At 41.0% G+C, this 12,405-nt stretch overlaps 1 protein-coding gene across 3 annotated transcripts in view; it reads right to left on the bottom strand.

Moving 5' to 3' along the window:
- Positions 1-12,405, bottom strand: part of LOC128369548 (receptor-type tyrosine-protein phosphatase F) — a 181,655-nt gene that overhangs the window by 42,585 nt on the left and 126,665 nt on the right. For all 3 annotated transcript variants that reach the window (XM_053330624.1, XM_053330623.1, XM_053330625.1), the window contains 2 exons: positions 9,110-9,415; positions 8,117-8,310 (listed from right to left, as the gene is read on the bottom strand). In XM_053330624.1, coding sequence (XP_053186599.1) covers positions 8,117-8,310; positions 9,110-9,415 — 500 coding nt within the window. The remainder of the gene's footprint in view (positions 1-8,116; positions 8,311-9,109; positions 9,416-12,405) is intronic.

The raw sequence follows: 12,405 nt of genomic DNA, 5'->3' as shown, positions 1-12,405 counted from the left end.
CAAGAAAAACTCCTGGTACCAATTGTAAGGCACACGCTGAACCCATTAACCAACAAACAAACCAGAACATCACCAGTGTGTCAGTGTTCATGCCTGCTGGATGGATAAGCATGAGATTATACCCAGAAGAGCTTAGGGTCATCATGCCTCCGCAGTTTATGAAAGCCCATTAAATAATACTTAATAATGTGGGACATATTGTTAAATATTTTTAAAAGATAAATAAAAATCAGAAAGATATAACACATTTTATATTTGTATTACATTTTATATTTATTATGTACATGTTATCAATGTATTCATTCAATTGTAATGTATTTTATCTAATATAATTAGATTCTTGGTGTCTTATTGTCCTCTTGATTCCCACGTTAGCTGGGCTGAATGTTTAATTTCTCTACACAAAAACACAGACACACTAAGGTGGTTGAATAAATCAGTAACTTAACAGTCAGTCAGGAACAAACAAGCGAACAGAAAAACAGCAACAATTGAACACACTGTTAATGGTAACCTGCTACAGTGCTGGCACTCACTTCACCAGACTGCATCAGTTTGAGTAAAAACACACCCACACACGTTGAAATTAAAACTCTCTGAGCTTGAACAAAGCCCATACATAAACAGACACACGTACACACACTTTTATGCAAATACTCACCATAGTACATATACTGTATATAAACATACAGTACCAGTCAAAAGTTTGGACACACTTTCCCATTCACATCAATGAGAAAGTGTGTCCAAACTTTTGACTGGTACTGTATGTGAAAGTATGCATGCACGTAGAGCGACACACCATAAATGTGCACATGTAAACACACACAATGGTACACACGGACATGAGCACACACTCAATACCAAGAACAAATTAATGCCTGCGGTTTGAGCACACATGCTACAGTTGTCTGTTTCTGATTGGGGCCACCGAGAGGACGAATACACCAATGCCTACGAGCCTTCCTGCCGGAACTCCTTACATACCTCTAGTACTCTTGGAGTATTATACGGATTTGCCCTAATGATGTTTCTCTAACTAATGAAGTTTTAATTTCCTAACCATAGAAGAACATTTAACAGTCTATATAGGCCAACTGTGTTTGACAATGCTTTTTACTACCCCTCTCTTTAAGGGACATTTGGTGCTCCTGCACTAGCCTTTAAGAGAGACGGAGGGGGGGGGGGGGGGGCTAAATTACTGTATCATAAAACCATTTTAACTTTATGGAGGAAGTCTCATTACTTTAATCATACAAAATGGCTTAAACAGTCTCAGCAGTGGCAGCCGCAGAGATCTTTTCCCCCTTTTCTAGCAAGGTCGAATTGGGTCTAGTAACACTTTTGAAACTCAGCAGAAAATAGAAAAAGCAAGGCTTCAAAGTTTCCTTCCGAGCAAATGCTTAGAGCAGCACCAAAGGGCATTACAGAGATTATCAAGTCGACTAGTTATAGAAATGGATTCTTCTCTACAAGCCTCCCTACACCAATGTCCTCACTCGGGTAAAAACTGCCAGGGGAAATATGGGCAGCATTGAAAAAACAAATATGTATAATATATATATATATATGTTTCATCATTTTTTCTTAATACACTGCATTTGTATTCCCTATTCATTGATTTGCATTAAAAAATTAAATGAAAATTTAAATTCTTTAAAAATGTGAACAAGCCACAGGTCAACAAGACATGTTAATATTTTTGCTGCTGACATCCGTCTGTGACTAGTCACACTACATTAGTTACCTGGCACACAGATTGCAATCTTCTAAACATGGCTGCTAAAGAAATAATAAAGATGTGTGAACAGATGTCTCCCTCTGACAGCGTCTAGCTCTGTGTCTGTCAGGTGTTAATCAACATATTAAGAGGAGAGGGAGAGGAGGCAAACCTGACTCATGCCATGTTGGTGTAGCTGGAGGAATCTGGCCATGTGTGCTGCTGTTAAACTGAGTGTAAGCACATAAATAAAATGATCTGTGCACATCCTGCTGCCTGATTTACAAAGTTAAAAAAATAACCAGTGTTGCTACATAAACAGATGAACAAAAAAATAACAACAAAACATTAATCACGGGACTGATTAACTAGTTTTCTATATTTTGTGTCAGATACAAAACAAGTACTAAAATTGCACAAATCAATTATTTGATACTGTATTTTAAAGGACTATAAACCTATTTAAACAACTCATTTGCCCTTGTTTATTAGTTATTCTGGCAGGTTTATATTGAATTTCCAAACAGGAACAATAAGTGGCTCTGCATTTTTGCTAGTGCAATATGACGTCTAGGAGGTAATAAGCCATAACAAAGGGCCGCATGACAGCCATGGAACAGTGAGCTGCCATCCAGGCAAATGAAAAGAACATGAAAGGCTGGTGGCAATCTTGGAGATGCGTGGTTCTGATAAAACACACAGCTCCTCCCCTCAGATAGACATGTCATCTGGAACAGTGGGGGAGACAGCAGGTTAGGCGAGCCTGATTAATGTCAGCATCACGCTGGGAAAGTGACACAAAGCCTTTGACTGCACTGTACGTTCAATGACGAGGGGGGGGGGGCGTGGGTTGCATGCTCAGTGCAGTAAGTGCCTCAGATTATTCGCGAATGCCCAGCTGTTACTATGAGTTTGTCTTATGGTAAAATCTTGAAATATTAGACTGGTACACAATCGTCAGTGGGAATAATCTTCATGCTTCGTGGATGTAGTAGCACACACATAAACATAAAACCCGAGGATCATTATGGCACACATCTCTTGCTGTGGTTATGATGGGGTTATGATATTTCACGAGGATTCACACTGAGTGGATTACAGGCATGGCACACAAAGAAACAAACACACAGAGACACACACACACACACACACACACACGCAACTCATAATCCAAATACAACAAACACAGCACCCCCAAACTGCAGAGGGGAGACGAGTCTGCCCTGCAAGACAACCCAGCAGCACACATGTGGGTTACTCACATGCTCGGTGGACTCCTCAATATTCCACTGATGGGAGAGAAGACACAGGACACAGGGCGGGGAGAGAAATGAGTCAGAGACAACACAACAGGCAACGAAAAAAAGCGCTTGACTTTTTTTCGCTCAAAGACAGATGAATGTAGGTGTCAAGAGAGTCATGCAGTATAAAAAAAACACAGACACAGGGAGAGTGTGATGGAAGAGAAGTGAAAGAAGGAAGGCAACTTGAGTGGCATAAAACAAATTGTGTATCCAAGTTGAGCAATGTTGGGGAAACTCATTATAGCTTATGATGCACTGCCTTGTGTCTCATTTGCTTATGAATGTAATAAAAATCTCTTTCTCCCTTAATCATAGACCACCTCCATTCAGTATGATAACTATCTCGCTGTGGACATTTCCTCGTTCCTTACTGAAATGGTGGCGGGGCCTTTTATTCATTATATTTCAATATGTTTTCAAAATGTTCTCCTAGCTCGCTGTGCTTGTCCAAGTGATTCCTGGGGGAAGTGAAAGCCCATTTCGTGCTGCGGGGCTCCGTCGGTGCCGAGCGTGAAATCCTATTACCAGTGCCGCTATGCTAGCCCTGTGACATCAAACCCCATCGATGCAGAACGCAACGGCAACTTGCTCCACAGTTCAGCTACTGCAGAGGTGCTCACTGATGGGTGGCCTGGTTGACAAGGGGCAGGAGAGATGACACTGGTGGCACTGATGACGGACAAAGTGGAGGCTGAGCAGGTTAAGGGTGGTGATGACGAGCAATTTCATTTGAACATTAGGGTAACATAACTACCGTAACTAGGGAGGTGAGGTGGTGGAGGTTGGAAAGTGATGATGCTGTAATATGACAGGACTAGGAAAGGAGATGGTCAGGCCAGAAACTGTATTTAACCATCAAGAATTCTAGTTTATAGGTTGGTTCACCTAAATTATGAAAAAAAAGCCATGATAGTTTTGTCCAGATTGCAAGAAATCCATTTGAGATTCCTGTTGCCTTGTGAAATCAATAGAGGAGAAGCAATGTGACTGTAAGCTCAAGCAGTTATATATAATATTACTAAACCCTAAATCCTGGGAGAACCACAACAAGTAATAACTACGTCAATTTGTCTGATACCACGTAGACCAGAAATATATGTGTAGAATTTAATTTAGAAATGGATATCCCAATCATAATGTGGGTCAAAAAAATAGCAATTACATATTTTTTTCTCAAATTATTCATAATATTCATATTCATACGGACAGATATCTCAAAACTTGGGCAAATAACAAACACATACAAAGGGAGAAACCTTCACACATGCTACTGATTCATTATACACTGGGGGGATGGTGTTCATCATCCTCCATTGACTTTTGTCATGTAAAAAGACGAAAGACCCAACTCCTCCGCCCACCTCCCTGCGGATGGGTCTTCATCACCAACAAGTTTAGTGAAGCACGAGCTCTTATGGTCCCAGTTGTGACTGGTTGAGACACATGGCACATCAAAAACTGCTGCCTCATGCTCCCCTGACATAGCGGGGCACTAAAGAGTACCATTTAAGAACAGCTGCTACTTAAACCATGAATAACAGTTTGCGACGTGCCTAATTGCTTAATTTGTTTACCGTCAACTTCACTCAGTATGTCAACAGAGCAGCGAACACATTAAGGTTCACAAGAGTTCCTATCTCATCTTGGGTTTAATCCCTTTCTATCGCAACTGTTTTTGCTTTCTGCTTAAATCCATGGGAGAATTATAAATTATCTCCCATTTATATTTCGAATGCCAACGCAAGCTGAAAACACATCATTGCTGATAAGCGTCGTTTGTGAAAAGGGAGCGGTATAATTTGCAGGCGGGTGAATGCAAATGTGATGACATGGGCTGAGATGTGTGGCTATAAAAATGGGAACGAGGGAGGAACGAGTGATGTGGAAGAGAAGGAGCTGTCATGATTGATGGAGTGAAACAGGCTGAGGTGCTTCTTTTCTCTTTTTTTTTCAATTCTCATTCAACTTCAATCTGAGGCCATAGAGGCAGTGAAGCATTGCCTCGCTAGCTCGTACAAGCTGGCATGCAGAAATGCACACACAACACAAAACGCATGAGTGGCCAAACAAAATGAACCTGGAAAAGTAGCACTGAATGAAGGCAAACTTGTGTGGAAAATGTATAGAGCCACAGACAGTGGCTAATGCCTTCAAACTCAATCACATCATTTTCTGCCAACTTTTATGGATGTGCAATATGAAAAACATGAGCCTAGAGGTTGCTGCGAGTGCATAGTGATGGAGCAGGTTCTGTGGTGCGGAGTTGCCCACTCAGGTTCAGGCCACTTTCCCAACAGAAATATGGTTGGAAAAGGGGTCGATAACATCACACTGTTAACATGGCCTCTGGTTTAAATTTAGCAGGGAAATGAGGGCGCTGTGTGGGCTCCTGCTTGAAAAGAAAAGAGGCGCTTAAAGCACCCACGCACAGGCAAGCTCTCCTAGCTCTCCTCCCAGTGTTGCAGCTAACCCTGAGAGAGGGTGAAGAGGAGAGAAGGGGCCAGAGACAGAGAGAGAAAGAGATACAAAGAGAATAAAGAGAAGGGGAGAGGTGATAGCAATTTTGACAGGATCTGCAATCCAATCACTCAACTTAGATATGTGATTGAAGTCAATGGTGAGGTTGTGGTATGTTCTGTGAGAGCTGTGGAAACTTCAGATTTTTCTTTTCTTCCTGGCAGACTTACCCTGCATCTAATGCAGGTGAAAGGGCGGATATGGAACTGATTTCACAACACATTAGACAAATTCTTGGGAGAAACACTATGGGATGTGCCAAGACTGGGGAAAATTGTTCTTTTTTTCTTTTATTCATCACCAATTACAGGTGTGCGTATGAGGGATTTGCATGAGTCTAGGATGAGTCATGAACTCTTCTCAGCCAGCTGGAACACCTACTACAAGATTGATCTAAACAGTGAGCATGTTTGCTCATGTTATCTGCGTTGTTTTTTCCACCTGTTGTTGGGCTATGTGAATGGAAATATGCGTGAGAAAGGGAGGGATTGTTCTAAAACCAGTTGGGCGAATGTGAACAAGGTAGGGTCGGCTGACTGTGTGGTCCTTAATGATGTCTGGGCAGGTCCTTGCAGGTTGGTTCAATGCTGTCTCATAGAAAGAAATCTGTTGAGATGACTCAATCAAGGGTAACCAACCTGCACACAAGGCACTAGCAATTACTCAACTGACTTCTCAGGCAGGAAGTGTGCAAATGGGGGCCACAAGAAGAAGGGAGGGTAGTTGGAGGGAAAGAGAGGAAGAAATTTAGGTTTCTACCCTGAAGGGGGCAGCGAGTTTGAGAGATGTCCTGGACAGCAAAGTGGAAAAAATGAGAGCTATCCTAAGCGCCAAATTGCAGTTTGTCTTTGTGTTTATTGTGTGAACCTGGCACAAATGAGACATGGCAGGGAGTATTGTTTGCACAACAAGTAGGGTCATGTTCAGTTCAATTTTCATAATGCAAAACAAAGTCCCGCTGAACATGTCGACATGAGAAAAACACTTCCAGGAAGACAAGCAGCCACCATGTTTTTCTTTTGTTCCAGACCAAACGATGCTGCCATGGCTGTCAAGCACTCTAGTACACAGTCAGATAACAATGAACTGTCACCTGCAGATGCCAGAAACTTCTGCTGTAAAACAAAGGTGTTGGACTGTGTTTTGGAGTTGAGGGCAGACTATTTGGCCAGGTGTACAGATGCTGCCAGGTGACATCATCCAAGGCATCTCATATTCTCTTGTACACTCTTACTCTGAACTCTGTCTGTCCACAATTAATGTTAATTTTATACAGACAAAAGCTGTAGAGTCTCATGTAAAACGTGCCACTTGGGTGACTTTATCACAGAGTGCCCTATTACAGAGCTTTGATCCATAAGCTTTTCTTAGAGCCACTTGGGCTGTATAGTAGCACATCTGTCATGTTGCTTCAGGTTCATGATGAATTATTTTGCTATTACAATTAAACATCAATTTATAGAGGCCAAAAAAATTTCAAACAGACAAAAATTTCAAATAGACCAAAATATAAATGTTGCAATTATCTAAGTTAAAATCTAATATCTCATATGATACATCTAAAATCTAAAAACCTTGTTGTCATGTAGTGATCTGCATATATAGGGGACAGGTGATTTCTTGTCACTCCAAGATGTGCTTCCTCCAATGCAATGATAAGTCTGAAGACAGTGGGATATATATAAATGAGGGTTAATAGCTACACTCAAGGTGAACTCAACACTCAACTGAACCAGCAACCTGCTGGTCTCCTAAATGTTGCTGCATTCATCAGCAAACACTGCTCAGAGACACATGCAAGGCTGTTTTTGTTCAGAGGTGTTCCTGTAGCCACGGAGTGCTTACTTGTTCAAATTAGATGCTTTTGTTGGAGGCCATCAAGGGTGTGATTGAATGCATGTTCGCGCAAATGTTACTCGCGGCAAACAATCACAAGGAGGCTCTTAAGTTGGTCTCTTCTCTCCCAAAGAGAGGGAAAAAGTGAGTGTGGGGTTTTTGATTTTAAGATATTCATGAATCTCTGAATCCCTCTTAAGGATTACAATCTCTCATCCATCTCATGGTGTCGCACGGCTTTGGGCGATTTGAAGCCGCCTGCATTAATGTGCAAAGGGTGGCATCAGGAAAATAACTCTAATTTATAAACATGGTAACAAGGCAGTGCATATGTATTACTGCTAAAAACCAAAAGAGAGGTGCATTGATTGCACTAAGCCCTATCCTGATGTAACGCTGATACATCGGGATAATATTTAATAGCTAATACAGTAGAATTAGAATGGATCTTGTTATGACAGCTAATCCAAAGCTGTGGGAGCAGGGTACCAATTTAGAGTCAAATGTCACATGGGGAGAAAGATGGAAAAAAGAGAGGGGGTGGTGGGGTAGGCTGCTGCAGTCGACAGAAAGAAAATTCCATGCGTGTCACCTGGCATGGGGGAAATGAAGTGTGAAGTCAGAGAACGGAGGGGAATAGGGGAGTGATGGAGGATGAACATAATGGGAAATGAACATAAGACAGCGACAGTGAGAGAGAGACAGAAAAACTGGACATGAGTAAGGTATCACCCAGTACCTGTGCCTCTGGCAAAGCCACGTCCATGATGTTAGGCTGGCCTCGTGGTTCACCGTTTTCGAGCCGGGAGAAGATGACCTGGTATCCTCGGATTTGGCCGTGCTGTTTCACCTGCAGGGGTGGCTTCCAGGTAACCCGAATGGCTGTTGAGTTTATGGCTTCAACCTCTAGCTTCCTGGGAGGTGCTCCCGGCACTGGTATCCAGAAGAGGAAGGGATTGAGGGAAGATCGAAATCAAGAGTAAGACAGATAGAGAGAGAGGAGAGAGAGAGAGAAAAGAGTCAAAATTGCTGAGCTAGTGATTTCTTTCAGCTCACTGTGTTTTCAAAATAATGATTTTTTTGTAGACTTGGGTGCTCAGGAGAAGGAAGTGATACTTGAATTGGCTATGAATCACAATAATCTCTTCTCATTCAGATCTTCTATGTCTTCTGTGTCCCCAAAATACGCTATGCAGGACAGCATGTGGTCTAGTGATGTCTGTAATGCCCTTAATTTTGGTATCGGAATTAGCTGTGTTGCGGCAGACTTCAAACACAGTAATTACAGACGACTCTCTCTAAGGAGTAGCTACTCTCTATCATACTGCAAACAAAACGAGGAACGAGTGAGGAAAAAAGAGAGAAGAGTGGTAGAATGGAGAGGGGGAGTTCTGCTCCTCCTTTATTCCAGAGAAGAGAAGAAAGAAAACTGGAGGACATTCAAGCAGTGAAAGAAGAGGGAAGTGGTGCTGAGTGTAATCCCAAGGTGATGAGCCTTAACCTACCACAGATGTAAAGTTTTAAAGTTATTAAAGAGGACAAGCTGGAAGGAGGAAAAAAGAGAAGGTGAACCCTTTTGCTAACACTACCATCACTTTAACTTGTAATTGATCAACAGGACACAGAGGAATGTGCAGTAACAGAAGTTGAAGAAAACAGTGACAGTCAGCCGTGAGCAACAGAGATGTGAAGAGTCTGAGAGGACTCTACTTCAGGGGAGGTGTCAACCTACCATCCTCTTTAGTTCTCATCCTCACTGGGGCACTCTCAGGGCCCGGGCCCACGTCAGTGTGTGCCCTCACCCACACCTGATACTCAGTCCACTTCTCCAGGCCGTTCAGCACATAGCTGGTAGCTTCTGCACCGATGCCCGCCATATCATGTCGCTCCGTGTCCTCTCCAGTCAAGGCCTGGTAGCTGACTGTGTAGCGCACAATGGCGCCGTGGCGACTAGCGGCGGGCGGTGCCACCCAACTCACCTTGAGGCTAGTGGAGCTGAGGCTGACCAGATGTACCTCCTGAGGGGGGGCAGATGGGGCTGCAGGGGAAGGGGAGCACAACCACACGAATGGGAGCACAGATCAAGCAAACAAAAAGTAAACTAAAACACAAGCAAACATAAGGCAAAACAATGGAAGCTTTTTTAAAGTGGTCAATATAAAAATGAAAATGTAACATTCAAATGTCAATTTAATATTTTTTTAGGTTCCTGTCTACAGTGTTCTTACAAAATCTGGCTCCATAGTTTTCGTGCTTATCTGCTTTTTTGTATTTTTTCAAAGGAAATAAAAACTGTAAAGTGGCAGTAGTCAAATTGGTGAAAACAAGAAAAGTCTGTTGAAATACTGGACTACAGCTTTCATATATGTCACATCAATGTACAGCCAGGCTATTCCATATTTTGGCTTTGTCCTCCTCCTTGTACTAGACCTTGTACCAAAAGTCTATTTTTGAGTTACTTTCTGAGCTAGTGAGATTCATACATCATTTGCACAAATACTGTAGGTGACACATTTAATGATATTACAGTACAGGCTCGAATATGACATTTTCATTTTTATATTGAATACAAAAAGCTTCCATTAAAAACATGATGCTGTCTCTGGACTGAGAGATTGACTGCAAAAATGAATTACCAGGCTGCTGTTGAAGCCGTGTTTGGTGCTACATTGATGCGAGAGACCATGAAACAGGGTGGGGTGAACAGAATATAAAATGTGCCAAATTTTTACAAGGTAATGTTTTCATAAAGATGTAATTTTCCCCTAACTACCAACTCTGCTGCTTCTCGCAGTAGGCATAAGAAGCAATAAACTGGCCACCATAGCTGTGCAAGTGTGTGAATAAGTGCTTGACAATGTTGACTGGTGTTCACACATTGATGAAGAAACTCTGGCCTTAACAGTTTTGTCAGACTCTGCTCAGAGCTACAGTGGAGATACAGCAGGCTGTCTCAGAAGTCGTAAATAAAGGAAACATTTTATCATTAATAATAGTTATTAACATTCCAGCCAGTGTCAACATCTGGTTTGTAGCCAGTGCACTGGAAAATAGTCTTATTGTGGTTATCAGATTAGACAAATTCCTAAATGATACAAGTTTACTCCACAGCATGGTGCCCTGTCATGAATTCTCTGATTTGAAAAGCCAGAATGGAACCAGCAACATTGCAGCTATATGTTTTTTGTCTTACATCTGTTGGTCCAACAGGCTATCATTAATGATATTTTATTCAATATTCAGTGTCATCATACCAGGCTCTGTTATATTCTGTCCAGCTCACCCTGGTATGTTTCATTGTCAGGAATCTCTCTTGCATTTGTGCAGAAAGTGAAGAAAGATGAACAGCATAATACAGTATAATGTGTCAGTATGGAGCTATAAATCTTTAGCTACACCTCCCCAGTTGGGAATAATATGATTACTGCAATAAATATGATTACATTATTTACAACAGACACGGTATAATATACAAGCAAACTCTCAAGTCCAGAGGTAAAAACTGAAAACCGATGAACTATTTTAAAAAGGGGAACAAAAACACAGAATAGAAATACAATAGCATTCACATATTTCATGCATCTAACTCCATCACAAATCTATTCAACTCTACAAAAAAGGCTTCTTCAAAATAGAATAAAATGAACCAAGGAAATAAAATTCAAATCAAAGTGTTCTTACACAGCATGCCCATGAAATTTCCGTTTTAATAAGCAGAGCAATGAACAGTGAGTTCAAATATGAACCTAATAAACTAATACCAGAAGATGAAACTCCACCTTTTCATATCAGTGGGTCTCAGCAAATGAGAGGTGAGTCTCATCAAGTGGTACCTGATCCACAAGAGAGTGATCAGAAAACTACAAAGACCTGACAACCCCAGAATGTAAATGGTGAAAGGCTGAATTGAAACAATACAGATCATTTATGGAGTAAATTGTAATGAATCTGCTAGATCAAAGTCAAACAGGGATGCCACAGGAAATACATATGTCTCAGAGTCATGACAGAGCGAGACAAAGAGAGGGCAGATAGTGATTAACAGAACAAAGATAAAATTAGAGATGAAGATGATATATTACCACTATCTATCTCTCCTTTTTTTAATGCAAAAGCCCAAGAGACATCATTCTTTACTTTGTTTATTTAGGGTACATCAACTAAAAATACAGACATATTCTTAGTCTGACTTTAATGTCATTAATCATGTAAAAAATCATCATCAACATAAAAGTATTTATAAGAAGTTATTATCCAATATTCTCTTTTGTTTAAAGTTTGTTCAATTATCTTAACCTCTGTAATGTTTATATTTCCTATCCTGTTTTAGGTAAAGTAGAAAGCAACTTTTACAGGCTATGAGCTGACTAGTAGACTGAGGTGACTATATATAAGTAGCAGAAAATATGAATGCGGCTCAGTTACGTTCATTGCTCTGAATCTCTAAAACATGATATGAAACGTTTGAATACAGCACTAGAAAATGTCACACTCTCCCAGTGTCTGCTTGCCTCAGAACCTTCCTTAGGCTGAGGCTTATTTTATGCACACTGCTTGAAATCCAAATTCAGTTCTCCACAATCTTTGACCTTGTGTCTCCTGCTATCAGGGGGCTCAAGAACACAGACTTATCATCACTCATGATCATGACTGACAGTTATATAGCTCAGTGGTTGTCAAATGTGTTAACTCTTCAGTGACGAAGACTTCAAAAAGATATATACCCATACTGACCACTCTGTTCTATTATTTTCTATTCTAACACATTGTGGATATGCATTTCAATGTGCATCTTTACTGTCCATCTTGCTTTGTTTTGTAAATTCTTTGACACCTTTAAAAAGTTGTCTATTTAAAATGTACCAATATAATCTTCAGTCTGCTGGCTAAATCATTCCTTGTCAAGTAAACTGCAATGCATTTGTTGCAAATCATCTGTTGTCAAGACAACACCTCACCGGCCCCGTGAAGACAAGAGAGAGAACCAGAGCCAAACAAGACAAGGTTAAAACCTAATATATGGACTGT

Source organism: Scomber japonicus, chromosome 12 (genome assembly GCF_027409825.1).
Source record: "Scomber japonicus isolate fScoJap1 chromosome 12, fScoJap1.pri, whole genome shotgun sequence".
NCBI classification, from domain to species: Eukaryota; Metazoa; Chordata; class Actinopteri; order Scombriformes; family Scombridae; genus Scomber; species Scomber japonicus.
This window is presented reverse-complemented; position numbering and strand designations above follow the sequence as displayed.